The sequence below is a fragment of the Mauremys mutica genome, chromosome 4, assembly GCF_020497125.1.
Source record: "Mauremys mutica isolate MM-2020 ecotype Southern chromosome 4, ASM2049712v1, whole genome shotgun sequence".
Classification (NCBI taxonomy): Eukaryota; Metazoa; Chordata; order Testudines; family Geoemydidae; genus Mauremys; species Mauremys mutica.
In genome coordinates, this window is record NC_059075.1 from 27,100,905 (window position 1) to 27,117,750 (window position 16,846).

General features: G+C 36.6%; 1 protein-coding gene across 4 annotated transcripts in view; it reads left to right on the forward strand.

Moving 5' to 3' along the window:
• ATG2B (autophagy related 2B) overlaps positions 1–16,846 on the forward strand; it is an 83,117-nt gene that overhangs the window by 13,926 nt on the left and 52,345 nt on the right. For all 4 annotated transcript variants that reach the window (XM_045012484.1, XM_045012483.1, XM_045012481.1 and 1 more), the window contains 10 exons: positions 120–282; positions 4,398–4,550; positions 5,307–5,409; positions 7,134–7,296; positions 7,824–8,003; positions 12,207–12,303; positions 13,439–13,621; positions 14,590–14,744; positions 15,576–15,690; positions 16,235–16,496. In XM_045012484.1, coding sequence (XP_044868419.1) covers positions 255–282; positions 4,398–4,550; positions 5,307–5,409; positions 7,134–7,296; positions 7,824–8,003; positions 12,207–12,303; positions 13,439–13,621; positions 14,590–14,744; positions 15,576–15,690; positions 16,235–16,496 — 1,439 coding nt within the window. In that variant the 5' untranslated portion in view covers positions 120–254. The remainder of the gene's footprint in view (positions 1–119; positions 283–4,397; positions 4,551–5,306; positions 5,410–7,133; positions 7,297–7,823; positions 8,004–12,206; positions 12,304–13,438; positions 13,622–14,589; positions 14,745–15,575; positions 15,691–16,234; positions 16,497–16,846) is intronic.

The window sequence follows — 16,846 nt, forward strand, 5'->3', positions numbered from 1 at the left end:
AGAACCAAAGTAGAGGATAACTTCCAGGTTTTTAAATATATTAATTTAATTCCTTTTAACATATCTTAAATGTTTTGCTTCTGTTAATATGAACATAATTTTGGATTCTCTACTTTTAGTGTCTTAATGAGATTCTGGAATCAGCAGATGCACCCCTGGAAGTCACTGAAGGGTTTATCCAGTCAATTTCTCTGTCTGTTCCATGGGGGACATTGCTACAGGATAACTGTGCACTAGAAGTGAAAGGATTAGAGATGGTCTTCAGGCCAAGGCCTCGTCTTGGTAGGTTTACTGCATTATCTTATTTGGCTCAGTGTTTTACGTTGATAAATTAGGTGAATTCTAATGTTCAAATGTTTGAGATTATACTGGCAGTTTTGCTTCAACTGGTTCTGTGTTTTTTATTTAATTTTTATTATAACATTACACGTACAGGATAAAAATTTGTGCCTGGGCACTATTTGTTTAACATATCTATCTTAGAAAAAGAGAATACAATAATTATCAAGTATTCTTCAGTAGGTCAGCACTTTACTTCATTTAACTCTATAATATTTTGAACTTCTGTGTCTTTGCTTCCACATTTACATAGATGTAATTTTAGAAACTAATAAAGAAATGTTTCCTCATAAGTGTCCGTTTAGTCCCTAACATTTTATAATCAAACAGCCATGCTCCCATATTTTTGCTTCTGCTTATTTTTGAGTCATAGGAAAATTCTCTAGAGACCTTAATTGGGACTGATCTACTCATAATGTGATATGCTGCCATGTGAGAACCACAAGTTTGTATTTTGTTTCATTTGTGCTATTTGGGCAAGCTGTATCGTATTGGTGGCCCTTTAAATTGTGGCTGGAAGAGAGTGCTTTATTAGTTATCGATTATATAATAGCTCCTACTGGCCAGTTTGAGTAGATAGCTGAACTTGACTGGATGGGAACTGATTACTGCTCATGGCTGGAGGATGTTGCATCCGAAGAAGTGGGTATTCACCCACGAAAGCTCATGCTGCAAAACGTCTGTTAGTCTATAAGGTGCCACAGGACTCTTTGCTATTTGCTCCCAGCTGCTTCTGTACTCCACCTTTGGTCTCCTTGAGAATCCCCTTTCTACAGCTTCTTGCTGCTCTTTAGGGAAATCAGCTGATCCCTGCTCAGATGTGCCTCCTTAATAACTAGGGTTGGCTGCCCCCTGGCCTCCAACCTTTAAAGCGGTGAGCCATCCTGCTACAGCGTTCTTTAAAGCTCTTTGCGGAAAAGCACTGTCATGCTGTCTAGAGTGGCTCACAACCATAAGTGCTTACCTCAGGGCAAACACCCCAGACTGTGATCTATAATTAAATTTCACCAAGTCAGTAACAAATGTGAATTCCTGGATATCTATAACCATCTTACCATGGAGTCACAGACAGGCCCCTTAGACTCTCCAGTCTATCTTGCATCCCAGCCAAACTGGATTTAATAAATGGATAAATGGTCACTTACACCAAAAATCACACCACATTCAGGTTGATTCCAGTCCCACGAGACCAGTCACCTACCCGGATCAATTGGTACCGGAGATTTTACACCAAAGACACAGCCTGTAGCCAATCCTGTAATAAACTCTCAAGATTTATTAACTAAGAAACAGAAATGAATTATTTACAGTTTAGAGCGAGCAAACATATACACACAAATAAGTTAGTATCTAAACCCTTAGAGTGACAGAGTTGTAGTCATCTGCCAATTCTAAGTGTCTTTCAGGGTGGACCTAGGAGGCAGCTGGACAATTCCCATGCCTGAATTCACAAGTTCAGAGCAAGCATTTTCAAAGTTATAAAGCAAAACTTACATATTTTCTTATAGCATGGAATACAGACATTGCAAGTAAGATTAATGCATGTAGCAACTTACAAGTATTTCATAGTCTAAACACACAAAATACATTCTGATAAGACTAACACCTGTTTTGAGCAAAACTAATGTACAGGTGACTTGTTTCTGGTTTCCCCAGGGTTGTCAGTTCTAGGCTAATGCCTGGCTTCTGGCCTGCCAGCATACAAAGCACATTTTGGTGGCTACCACACACACTTAGTTTGCAACTAGCTGAGTGTAAATCTACTCCACTCTAATTTGCTACATGCTCACTGTCCATGTGGAGCCTGCTGCTGTGCACTAAAGGTTCCCTAGTGGGTTTGATCTGTCCTGCTTTGAAATTGGAGTAGATCAGTATGCACTAGGGAGCTTTTAGCGCTCGACAACAGGGTCTGCAAGGACACTTAATTCGTGGTTGCCTAGTGCGGGATAGATTTACACCCCAGCTTGCTGTGAACTAAGTGTTCACGTAGACCAGCCCTTTGGTGCTGTGCCCTAGTACAGTGGCTCTCAACTTTCCAGACTACTGTACCCATTTCAGAAGTCTGATTTGTCTTGTGTACCCCCAAGTTTCAGTTCACTTAAGAAATACTTGCTTACAAAATCAGACAAAAATGGAAAAGTGTCACAGCATACTATTACTGAAAAATTGCATACTTTCTCTTTTTTACCATATAATTATAAAATAAATTAATTGGAATATAAATATTGTATTTACATTTCAGTGTATAGTATATAGAATCGTAAAAACAAGTCATTATCTGTATGAAATTTTAGTTTCTACTGACTTCGCTAGTGCTTTTTATGTAGCCTATTGTAAAACTAAGCAACTATCTAGATGAGTTAATGTACCCCCTGGATGACCTATGTGTACCCCCAGGGTACACATGCCCCTGGTTGAGAACCATTACCCTATTTGAATAGGTTTCTTTTAAAATCACATATATTTTTGTTGTTCTATGTTTCATTCTAACTTATTGTAATTGAACTTAAATCTTAGGCTAATTTTACTTGCTAATGTCCATCTAAGAAGATATTATCTTAAAAAGAATGGTAATCATAGGCAGTAATAAATAGGAAGAATGGCCTTCAGTTTGGTGCTGGAGTCTAATATTATGAATGAGTATGTGAAAAGTAATGCATTATTAATTAGTTCTTTGTACTAGCTCTTTACTTATAAATAGCTGATCACCGTTTTTGTGGGGTGCAGGAAGGAATTTTTCACTGGTAATGCTTTTCCTTTCCCCGGTTGTCAATGAGCTTTATTTTACTTTTTTGCATGAATGTATGGTTGTCCTTTGCTGTCACAAATTGTTTAAAAATGGAGCATGTAGGAAAGAAATATTGTCACCAAGTAGCTGCAGCCACAATATTAATACCTGGTGTAGGGATTTTTTAAAAACAGAACTAGCTACCTTGAGGTAGCTAATCCCATCTGAAACACCACTGAGGTCCTAACATGGATGCAGTTTAGTATCTTTACTGTCGTGTTAGCCTCAATTGGGCTTGTCTGCAGTGGAGCTTTTACCTCTAATTAGTTGGTGTGCCTTGTCTACACTACACTTTTAATATGAGCAAACGTCAGAGTATTATCAAGTTAGCTGTTAGAGATGACCATCAGTTGTGTTATCTGGCAGCTAGTAGGCCTAGGATTGACCTCTATCAACTAACATGATTGTAAAGGTGTCAAACAGAGTCTAAGGCCTTGTCTAGACTAGGATTTAAAGATGTGATGTTAGCACATTTAAGAAGTCTAGTGTAGATGAGAAACATTGCTTTTAACACATGCTAAACTGATCGAGTCAAATTCTAGGCTCCCCCTTAGTGTTTAACTTGACCAGTTTTGCACATGTTGAGGGCACTGTGCCTGGTCTAGCTAGACTTTTTAAACATGCTATTAGCATGTACTAGCTAATGTGCTAAAATCACACCTTAAATCCTAGGCTAGATGGGGACTGAGTGGTTGAGTGATGTTTCAAATCTGGTTAGCTGCCTCAAGGTAGAGATGGTCTTCCTATAGATGTGGACAGAGTCTAGTACGTTTTACATTATGGTAGCAACCAAACTAATAATTGGTGCTCTTCCCTAATACCCGGAAGTCATCTTCAATTACAGCTACCTTAAGGAAGCTAACTCCATTTAAAGAACAACATTTTTTCTTAGGCCTTGTCTATGCCTAGTCTTGCCTACAGAAGTCACACCAGTGTAATTAAAAATCTGTTTTAAAAACTGAGTTAGTTCAACCAGTGTCAAACCTTCTGTGGTCCCACTTACACTGATTTAAAACTGGTTGTATTGATTTATCTTGTACCTATAAACATACCAACAGAAGCTAAAAAGAAAGAACCCATTTTTAAATTGATTTGAGTGTGTCCATGCAGGGGTTTGCACCACTTTAACTACTGGTTTAAAATTTGACTTTTAGTTAAACTGGTGCAGCTTCTGTGTAGACAAGACCTTTGTCTAGATATACAAAACATATAATTTGTTTGCTTTGGTTTTGTTGGTTTTTGTATTTAAGAATTTTGTCTTATTCTACAGCATCTGGTTCAGAGCCTATGTACTGGTCAAGTTTTATGACCAGTAGTATGCAACTTGCAAAAGAATGTCTTAGCCAAAAACTGACAGATGAACAAGGAGAAGGGTCTCAACCTTTCGAAGGGCTTGAGAAGTTTGCAGAAACTATTGAAACAGGTATGACTCTACTATGCACCTTGTGAATTAACATCTTAAGTTACATTATCTTAGTCTACACCATGTCATGATATTACAAAATGAGAGCTCCCTTGCAACTGATTCTCTTCTCTCTCAATTTTTTATCAGTGACTCTACCTTCTAACAGTTAAAACAGGAGGAGAGAGCCAGGAAGTAAAACCACAGTAGTAAAAAAAAACAAAAACAAAAACAAAAAACCCAAAAAACTGTTCCTGCTGTGTGCTGATTCAGCTCTTCATTAGAGCCAAATTCTCTCAACCATACCAGTATAAATTTGGATAATTCCTTTCATTGACAGGACTGACTCGCAGAATGTCTTGGTTCTAGCAGTGCTGGTTTAGCACATCATGTAACAGTTGGATCAGCATTGGTGTTAGTAGCCCTAGGAGGAAAAACCTTGATAGCACAGTCTTCTGTACAGTTCATGTTTTTATTTGAAGAATCAGACTTAGCATAGGGCGGCATTGGATGCCAAAACTGCATCTTCTTCAGATTGCTTTACATTTTTGAATGTCCAACTGGAAGAAGCTAAGACCTACTGATAGAAAACTAGATTCTCATTTGGAATTGTGATATTGTATTAGAAGTTATTTATAATCCTAATGAAATAAATATTAGCTTTCAGTCAACAAAGAAGAATTGATCTTTTTATTTATATATTAAGTCATCAGTGTGTCTTATTGATTTAAAATGGTCATGGTGTAACTGTATTGTCTTCTGGTTTCCTTGCTTCAGTTCTAAGAAGAGTGAAAGTTACCTTTTTAGATACTGTTTTGAGAATTGAACATGTGCTGGAAAATTCTAAAAGTGGGTCTGCACTTGAAATCCGTATTGAGAAGTAAGTGTTACTTAAAATCAACATTTAAAAAAAAAAGAAAGAAACTGGATGGCTCTTGTCTTTATATCCACAGATTTACACACAGGCACACATCCCCTCACATAGTATAGCTCTGAAGTCCAAATCATTCATGCGGTTAACTTTTGATGCCTTAAGTGAATTTTCAGGCTTGTGCTTCAGGATTAAAAATAGCACTGTAGATTTCAGGCTTGGGTTGGAGCTTGGGTTCTGAAACCCAGCGAGGGGGGAGTGTCTCAGAACCCAGGCTTCAGCCCAAGTCCAGATATCTATACTGCAATTTTTAACACTGCAGCGTGAGCACTGTGAACCTGAATCAGTTGACCTGGGCTCCGAGACTTCCTGCTGCAGGGTGTGTGTGTGTGTGTGTGTTTGTTTGTTTTTCCGTGTAGACATGCCCTAAATGAGTGACTAGATTTTTCTTAAATGATCAACACCCAACAATTCTCATTGTTAAATTGGGCGACTCCATTTAGGTGACTGAATTGGAGCTTAATCCTTTAGAAAATCTGGCCCCAGTTGTGGATGCTGAGCACTTTTGAAAACCTGATCTCACAATTCTATATTTAGGAAAGAAGCCTTAATCCTGCAAAAGTACTAATGTACCAGATCAGTAGAATTCTAGCTTTTGCATGACCTGCTAGAAGAACCCACATACAGTGTAAAGCAAATTGTATAAATAATTGAAATTTGTGAATTGTGGATGTTCTTAACGTATTTATTTAGCTTATTTGACTAATAAGCTCATTTTAGTTGGTGCCATGATGAAAACAAAAGTATCTTGCAGAATATTAAAATCACTGCAAAATAATGTTTTTACATACACAAAAATGTGGATGAATTATAATTTGTTCTTAAACAAATAACAACAAAAAAATCATTGTTGCAGTTGCTGAGTTCAGTTCAAGAGAGAACTTGTCAGTAGACATGCCTATCTGAACCCCTGCACTCCACCCCTCCCCTCTTAAAAATCCCCTGTACATTAAAAGCTACCCTTACACAAACTGTTTGAAGAGAGAACGTCTAATTCAAGTGTTATAACAGAGAGGTACTGTTTGAGTTATTTTAGTTAAGAAAAAATTATGTGTGTGTTCCCATTGTAAATTAGATCTCTTAAAATTTCTACTGTTCTTCTATTTTTACAATTTAGCGGTATTTTAATAGATAAAATTTCATTTCAGAAAATTTAGAAGGGTGAATTTTGGGCATGTCCTAGGTATAACTTAAGTTCTGTTAATTTATTAAACAGAAATGACTGACATAAAGGAAAGTGTTCCATCCAAGTAGTGCTTTAAACTATATAAAATACATATGTTGTAGATTTATCCATTCCAAAACCATACTTTAGTCATGAGATTTGAGCGCAGTTACAGATGTCTTAATGTAAACAAACAAAAACAGTAATATAGGGCAAACTTCTTCACTTTGAGATAAGACTAAACAGTAAATAGTAGGATCTCATTTAAGGACATATTGACTTCAAACATATAGCTCAACTGTTATTAATAGTGTCCTGCAAGAACCTCAAGATTTCTACCCATTTGCAGAAAGTGGTGGTTTCTCCTTTCACATCAGTCAATGTCCTTGTAAATAATTTATGTAGAGAAAGCATATATACACATGAACTATAGGCTAAATGGCACAATAGAAGGTAAAAGTGTGCATGCCATCCCTACCATGCTTATTTCCCTGTTTTTGTCTCCCAGAACTATGTACTGTGATGAAACTGCTGATGAATGCTCTGGAATTAATGTACATCAGCCCACAGCTTTTGCTCACAAGTTACTTCAGCTCTCAGGTGTTTCTCTCTTCTGGGATGAGTTTCCAGCATCAGCAAAGTCCTCTCCCGTGTGTTCAGCTACTCAGTTGGTAAAAATAAATAAATCATATAAATATGTAGAGTTGATGAAGGATAAAATGTATTGTATTGTAACATACATATAAGCCTAATATTGAAGTATAAAGGACTCAAACCTCTTCTTGGAACAATGTTTAGGTAGCTCATTGTACTCTTAACTCATTTACATTAGTGGTTCTCAAACGTCTGAGCCCAGCAACCCTTGTGAATTTTTTGTCAAACACTTATATTATATTATGTAAGAGTGGAGATGGTGAGGTCTGAAGAGCAACCTTAATCTGTGGAGAGAGACTTCTCTCCATAATTTACTATTCAAAGAAAAATTCCATCACTTCCTGATGCTTTAAGATTCTGAGTGCCGTTCGACACCTGTTTATTTAAAATTTGCTAGTAAATATGTTTGTTAATACAGATGTCAAATTTGCTTTTATGTGAAACTGTTTGTCATTTAGTGTAGATTTAGCAGACTTGTATATGTATACTTTGTGACATACTATGATGCATGCTAATCGTCTCTTTTTCCCCTTGCATTTTAAAGGCAGTGGAACCAAAGCTTTCCCCTAGCTGGAACCCAAAAATTGTGTATGAGCCACATCCACAGTTAACCAGAAACTTGCCAGAAGTTGCTCCTTCTGACCCTGTGCAGATTAGTAGGCTGATTGGTAAAATGAAGTTGAGCCTTACATTAAAGCAACATGAAGTACTTCCTGGAGCTAAGGTTAGCTGTAGTTTTATATTCTTTAACTACCTGGACACAGTCAAGTAGCTATTTGGTTTTGGTTTTTGCCTACTGCAAAAATTTTGAGAGTTTTAAAGAAAAATAATTGGTTTGGGCTATGTTTAATTTTGCTAATTTTATTTTAAATTATCTGCATTTAAAGGTAACCAGTATCCCTTGTTAGAACATCTTTTCTTTAACCAACAAGGTCCTAGAGTGCTGAGAATACATTGTGGAATGCATGGAAATGCATGTCTAAACATCATGGGCAGATTTGCTCTGTTCACAAGTGCACACGTATCAGGGGAGTTGCACACTCATAACTTAGTGCAGAATTTGTCCCAATATGCTTGGGGGGGCTGGTGTCTTATTTTAAAATAATAACATATGGAGATATACCTATCTCAGAACTGGAAGGGACCCTGAAAGGTCATTGAGTTCAGCCCCCTGCCTTCACTAGCAGGACCAAGTACTGATTTTTGCCCCAGATCTCTAAGTGGCCCCCTCAAGGATTGAACTCACAACCCTGGTTTTAGCAGGCCAATGCTCAAATCACTGAGCTATTCCTCCCCCCTGCCTTTGGTAGACAGGCATGTTGCCCATTTTCATGCCCTACTCTCAAATTCTAGCAAAGCAAAATGTAAAAGAAGCTATGATAAATCATTGGGTGATCTCATTTAAATTACTTTCCAAAGTACAGACAATACAGTGATGTCTGTTTCTTAAACAAGGTGCAATGTATCTTAGAGACAGCTTGAATTCTATGTATTGCAGTAATTCCTGAGAGAATTGCTTTGTTTTCATGAAAAGTCCTGTTGCTACCCATTATTTTTTTTGCTCTGTGTATTGTAGCCTCCTCATTTTGAAATAAAAAAAAAGTGACTTAAAAAAATTATCGATTTAAATCAGGTTGAGGCTTGCTTTGTAAAACTAATTTGAAAATTTATGCTATTGAAATTTTAGATTAAAATTTACAGTGAATTAAATTATAATGCTGTTTTTAAAAAGAAAATACCACTACTGGTAGGGTATTTTATTTGAATTTTCTAAACTTCTGTAGATAAAACAGAAGTATTGAAAATATAAGGCCCTGATCTTACAAGCACTTAGGCAAATATAAACTTTACTCACATGAATATTCCTATTAACTTCAATAATAAAATTGGTTCTGAAATCATCTTCAATGAAGTGTACTCACATTTGTGGTTTATAATGTGCTCTGATACCTGACACACAAGGTAAATGATAGAAATTATTTTAAAATTTAAATTGAAAATACAATTAATTGAAACAAAGAATACATATAAAATACAGAGATCAGAAATTACTCAATATGGTTTCTACTACAGTGGGGAACTTTGTTACATATCTTGCAGTTGCTGGTGGTTGTTTTTTTAAGAACTTTTTTCTATTTTTTCATTCAAGAAAAATTCTTGACATAAAGTCCTTGTGGCAACATTTGCTGAAAAGGAAGATAACCATGAAAATGCAGTGTGTAAAATACAGAAACAAACTATTATAAAATATTAAAAGCTCTATGGTTATCAGTTCTAGATTTACTAATAGCTAAGTGCTTTTCTGCAACCCTTTTAAAGATCAAAAAATTTCCTACTGTCAATCATTACGTTTATTTAAAGGTGGCAGGAAAAACACCTCTTTAGTTCAAGATCTGAGTAGAGGACTCTGTGTTGCACTTCTATTTGATGACCTGTCCAATGCCTTAAATAGAACACAGAGCAACATTTCTGGCATGCTTTGTGCAGTGTTGGGCATTGTAGTAGGAGAAACACTGAGCAAATCAGTTGGTGTGGTAAACGGTATTGTGATTTTTAAGTCTAATCACATTCTGTTACTGACTTGGAATATTAACTTCATCTTTTTGCATTAACTGTATACAAAATACATTCTGTTTAACACCAGTCAGTGAACACTGTACATGTTACATGGTCAGGGCCAGCTCCAGGCACCAGCGCAGCAAACAGGTGCTTGGGGCGGACAACGGAGACGGGTGGCATGTCCGGCTCTTTGGCAGCAGTTTGCGGCAGACTCCTCAGTTCCTCTCGGATGGAAGGACCTGCCACCGAATTGCCGCAGAAGAACAAAGCGGCGGTGGTAGAGCTGCCACTGATCGCGGCTTTTATTTTTTTAATATTTTTTTTTCGCCGCTTGGGCGAAAAAAAATTTAATTCATTAAATAGACTATATATATTCATAGAAATAGAGAAAAAAGTGTACAGAATGTGCAGGTGGTTTTCTTCTTCAAAACATACAGTCTAGTCCAAGATTTCCTCCTGATGTACTGTCTGGCTTCTTTATTTAAATACGGGATTAAATAAGATGTTTAAATTAAATCTATCCAGATTTTAACCCTCTCAGGAATGAATAGAATTTAATTTAATTTCAAGTGCTAGCACAATTTAATAATTTGAATCTTCTTTCCAGTTTTCCCAAGGAAAGGAAAAGGCAGTAGGAGCCAGTTGTAACGTTTTGGGGGTCCCCTAGACCAGTAAGGGGTTTGGTCACTGCCTGCTTTGTTACCTTAGCTGATTTATGCTGTGCTGCTTTGGTTCAGAGCCCTAATACTAGCAGCCTGCCCACAAGCATAAAGTTCTGGCTTTCACCAGCCTAGTTACTCCTTGCAGGGTGACCCCAACAGCCCTTTGAGTCCCAGGTCTCCCTAAATTCATCCACTGTGAGTTCGTAACTATCAGACCCTCAGACTTTTCCTCTATGGTTCTTCAGCTCCGAAGGTATGAAATCCAGCCCCCACCCCTCCCGACATCTTTGGTGCACACACTCCCCACAAAAACGAGGAATCCTTGTGGCACCTTAGGCCTAGTCTACACTGGGAGGGGGTGGGGTCGATCTAAGTGATATACTTAGCTCTACTTACCGGGATGTCTTCACTATAGTGAGTTGACTGCTGCCGCTGTCCCGTCGACTCTGCCTGTGCCTCTCGCTGAGCTGGAGTACAGGACAGCACTCAGGGATTTTATGAAGCAAATCTTTTCTCCAACATATAACACTTGACAGTGGAGCAACAAGTGAAAGTGTAAGGAGTTTTAGAATTGGATCCTAAATCTGTAGGTAATCCTACAGCAAACATTGGGAACAAGCTCAGTTTGTGGTGCTATCTAGTGGTCTGGAGAGAACTAGTTTAATTTCCTTGTTTTGTTACTGTTACAATTTATAATAAATCTTAGATATAACCCAACATTATTTAAGTAATTTTGTATAATAGGCTAGTATTTATGTGAAAAGTATTTGAATTTTTAAGGAAATGTACCACATAAGGTGCAAGTTTTACTGTTCTGTATGTTGTATATAAAATAAGCCTTGATACCATTAATTACATGCAAGAGTATTAAAGAAACAAAATTGCTAACTGCTTAATAATGATACTGGATTTTCCTCCAAAGGTGCATGGTTTTTGTGTGGTTTTGTTTGTTTTGTGTATAGCATAACAAAATAAATAGTCATTGGCACAGTAGCAATGTTTCGTAGAACTGCTATGAAACCCAAAGTTGGAAGCAATTGTACAGTTAAATTTCAAGCTGTTTCCAATTGGAATAATATGAAGGTTCAATCCCAGATATTGCAGGAAGACTATATCCTTCAAAGCTTCCAGATATAACCTTCACTTAAAAGCAGCATGGAGGTGATGGCAGAGGAGAGAGTGAAAGGAGGAGAATAAGGACTTTAGTTCACTTGCCCTACAAAGCAGTAGTTCTCAACCAGGAGTACATGTACCCCTGGGGGTACACAGAGGTCTTCTGGGTGTACATCAACGCATCTAGATATTTGCCTAGTTTTACAACAGGCTACATAAAAAGCACTAGCAAAGTCAGTACTGCTCTATTTATTATACACTGAAATGTAAGTACAATATTTATATTCCAGTTGATTTATTTTATAATTATATGGTAAAAATAAGAAAGTAAGCCATTTTTCAGTAATAGTGTACTCTGATGCTTTTGTATTTTGTATTTTTGTGTCTGATTTTGTAAGCAAATAGTTTTTAAGTGAGTTGAAAATTGAAGGTATGCCAGACAAATCAGATTTCTGAAAGGGGTACAATAGTCTGGAAAGGTTGAGAGCCACTGCTATAGAGTGATGCGGTACACTATCTAGTGACTTATAGTTGATTGGGGAAGCTTAATGGACATGTCTTTATTCTAAGAATTTATAATTTTTTTTTTAAAGTTGGATGTAGATGGGGAGATAGACTCTATACACCTATTCCTGTCACCAAGGCAGGTACATCTTCTATTGGACATGTTAGCAGCCATTGCTGGGCCAGGCAAGTAAACGTTATGTTAATATTAAATGTGTATTTGATGAGATAGAAAGCAGTAAAGAGAGCTTGCACAATAAATAAGTCCCCAGATTATTAATTATTATTAATTAATATTAATTATTAATGATTACTATTAATTATCTATTTATTTGCATAAAGATAAGACCTAGAGGCCCCAATCAGGTCTCCAGTCTTCATTGTTCTATATGGTGTACACATATGTAATAGCCTCTTTAAAAGAGCTTGAAATCTTAGTTTGTGCTGCGCTAACAGGTGGAGAATACAATCAAATGCCTGGGGAAGAGGAGTGGTGGAGAGAGAAAAGAACAACATAACAGTGAAACAGTTTTGTTTGGTATGATTTGGACCAGAGTGGGATCCATCAAGTCCAGCTGCACTGATGCAGCTGCACCACAGTAATGCTTTAATGAAGACACTCTACACCAATGGGAGAGAGCTCTCCTCTCGGCGTGCTTAATCCATCTCCCCAAGAGGTGGTAGCTATGTCAACGGGAGAAGCTCTTCTGCCAACACAACGCTGTCTACACAGGAGGAGGGAGTTTAGCGCTGTGGATTTTTCATGTTGATATAGGCCTGTAGGGTAGATCAGACTTAATATAACTATGGATGCTCCCATTGTTCATATAAATGTACAGTCCTTTTTGGAATCCTAGTGTATAAAATAATAAAACTTATTTTACTGGCTCAAGTATATAACTAGATATATTCCCAATGCTGCAAATTCAATTACTATGTCAATTTAGGTAATGATATTAAGATCCTTGGAAGAATGTTGAAAATATTTTCCTATTCCATTGATTAAATAGGGCCAATTCGTGTTATAATGTCATTTATAGATGATCCATAATTCTCTAAAGCCAACATGGACTAGAACTTTTAAAAACAGAATCTGTAACTATTCTGACTACATAACCTCAAAATCTTCCTCTTAGTTTTGGGCATAATAATACAGAAGGAAATGGAGTTAGTTTTCCATACTGGTTTGTATTTGGAGAAGTGAAAATGGAAGATAAGTTCATAAAATGTCAGTCAGTTTTCTGACTAGTTGTTGAAGTTTTCCATGGCGGAATGGAAAGGAAATACAAATTATGTTTCCATTTCCTCTATTTGAATACAGAGAGCCCCAGCAGGATAGAATTATCAAATAAAGATAGAAAGAGCCGACCAATGCAACAGGAGGACGAGTATCGGATTCAGATGGAGCTGAAACGTTACTTAAGAAAAGAATCTTTGTCAGCAGTAGCATCATCTGAGCAGAGCTTTTATGAGACAGAGACCACCAGAACACCTTCTAGCCGTGGTGAGTATGAGACATGATGCCAGTATGTCAGACAGCCTAGTATCAACATCATGCAAAATAATTTTTAATGTACAGTGCTAAAGTACTCTTGATCTTTCAGAAGGGCAAAATAAAAGTAACCTTTATAGATTTATTGTCTACCACTAATTATACCCTTAAATCAGGATATAAGGCCTATTCACGTTACTAGCCCAGACTGAAGTCGTTCATTTGGGGCATTTAATAGTCTGGACGCTAATACACAATGAAACAGACCCTAGGTCTTGTAAAATCCCTTTCAGAACTAATGTTTGAAGGAACTAAGTGAAATATAGAATACTATAAAACTTTCTTTTGGTTTTTCTATTATAAAACCTAGTTTAAACATGCATGTACTGGCGGAATGTATTTGGATTTAAGACATGAATTTCATGGAGAAGAAACCTGGAATCTGAAAGATGCCAATACTTAGATTAGTACAGCTCCATTAACAAAGGTTTACAGCAGTCTATTATTTTATCTGTTCTTATATAATTTATTTTATGATTGTTTATATTAAATGTGAACTGCTTTACTTTTAATTTTGAGCCCATGGATAATTTGTTACTGGTTTTTTTTAGGTGCCAATTCATATCTGATTCAGCATGGGAAGTGTGAATTAATCACTGCAACCTGTAGCAGTCTTAACCTGAACATGAAAATAAATGGAAACATTTTTTATTATGTGTATACTCATAACATTGCTGGAATTTGGTGTTTTATGTTGCCTTGGTCATGCACTCTTGTTTGGAAAAATATGTTTTTCCCTTGGTTATTATTGGGCTTCAGTATAAGTGAACTAGGAAATGCTGTGAATAAACTTTTAGCTAGTTAATGTCATATCCCGACTATTTTGTTTCTGCAGCTATGATTAATTTGGTGTATTATAACTAAAGTTAATGTTTGTCATTAGAAAAAAACCCTATTGATAATACATAATTTTTCCTTAGAAGAAGAAGTTTTCTTCTCAATGGCTGACATGGACATGTCTCACAGTCTCTCCTCTCTTCCACCTCTTGGAGACCCACCAACTATGGATCTAGACCTGTCTTTAACTAGTACATACACTACTACACCAGCAGGTTCTCCATTGAGTGCTACAGTGGTATAGTATTGTTTATAGTTAATATCTTCATAGAGTAAAAGTTTTTTTTCATACTGATTCCTCATAGCTACTTCCTATTGAAAAATTCTCAGATAATAGAAACATATTAAGCCTACTGTTCCAGTGGCATTATCAACTAGCAAATTTGTATGGTTCCTTAATGCATAAATCACTTTGTGGCTTTCCTTTATTAAGGAGTTAAGTAGATTTTCAGTGGTAATTTCCACAGCAAGCTGCAGCTATGAAACCTGGGATTTCCATAAGTTATGAATTTGTTTGGCTTGAAGACCAGGAAATAGACTATGTATATAAGTTTATGTGGAGTATTTGTGACACACCCTTGTGCTACATTTCAATGTTTAATATAGAAGGCCAGGAACACAATAAAAGCACACAAAGTTGTGGTATTGCCTAAGTTAAGGTCATAGCCTGTAATTCAGCAAAGTATTACTGTGGTTTATGTTCATCCCTACTCAGTTCTTATGCACATGCTTTTAATTACTTTGCTGAATGGAGGTCATAGAGAGCAGTTCTAGTTTCCTTTGGGTAACAGAAGAACATGTGTTAGTTGTGAGGGCAATGTTGATCTTCCCCTTGTATTTCTGAAAGGGAGATATCATGAGAGCTAAAGAATGTAGCTTGAAATCCAGATAAACAATAGACAAACTATTGATTAATATACCATGAAAATGACAAGCCTGGAAAACTACTTTTGATAGCATATATGTACAAGGGTCTTGCATACTGTCTTTTGGTCATACGTTACTGCTTGCATTAGATTGAGAACTGTTGTGTTATGCAGATGAGAGATCAGATATATTTGTGTTTTAGCTTCAGCCAACGTGGGGTGATTTTCATGACCCTAATAAACAAGAACCACTACCACCACCAAGAAGTTCATCATTTACACCCAGTATTGTTCACCAAACTCCTTTAAGAAGGACTTGTAAGTAAAAACGTCTGTTTACCTCCTAATCATTTTATACTGTTAGACATTTTTCATTGTTGTTCTGAAACTTGGCAAAAGGGCATCAAAATCCAGAAGACCAAAATGTGACCTTTCCCTAATTGCTTCTTCAATTAGTGTGTAGTCTTTTCCTCTAGACAGTACAGTTTATAAAGGTTATGCTGAGTGGTGCACTTCATGACATGTCTATTGCACAGATTCCTGCTTAGCTGCTTTCTCTTAAGTGAGTGAGAGGTTTACATGGATGTTCTTCATTTATGTGGGGGATTTGGACAAATTTAGAAATGAGGTAAGGGAAGGTAACGTCAACAAAAGTAGTTCTACACAAAGTGTAAATCTTCTATAATTAAACAAAGACTCAATATATTACAGTGTATAAAATTCGCCTTATTGTGATTTGCGTAGTTTTCATAGTTTGACATTTATGCATTTCTTAAGGCTATGTTGGTAAGTGTAATAGATGTGCAAGTTGCTATTGAAAACTAACTTTTAGTAAGAAATTTAATTTAATTTTGTATTTCAGCCCTTCCATCCAGATCTGTTTCAGTGGATGAATCCAGGCCTGAACTTCTTTTTAGACTGGCACTGGGCACTTTCTCAGTATCTGTACTTCACATTGACCCTCTACCACCACCTGAAACATCACTGAACCTTAACCCGCTGACACCAATGGCACTGGATTTCTTTACCCGAATAGAAAAGATTGATCCAGTTAAGTTTTCAACAGAAGATTTTCTGTCCTTCCGAGAAGTATTTGCAGAGGCTTGTTCTCATGACCATCTTAGGTACAACTTTGCCTATTAACTAATACAACAAATAAAGAACCAAATGTTCTTTTAAATAAGCTTTGACGACTTAGGTTTATGTCCGTAAATATTTGAAATCAAATAATACTTTATTTGAAGTACTAGAAGTTTGTTTTTTCATTAAATGTTTAAAATAGTTTTAGACAGTTTGAGTTCCAAAATGGAAAATCTCAGGAAAAAAAGAACCGTGTGCGCACAACTCATCCTAAAGCTCTTAATGCCGAGATCGATCAAGACAGATGCAGGTTCTGCAATCAAACACACAGAGTCTGGAGCATAAATCAGGATGTTTCTCTGTTTTATACAGCGTCTTTAAGAAATAGGTATAG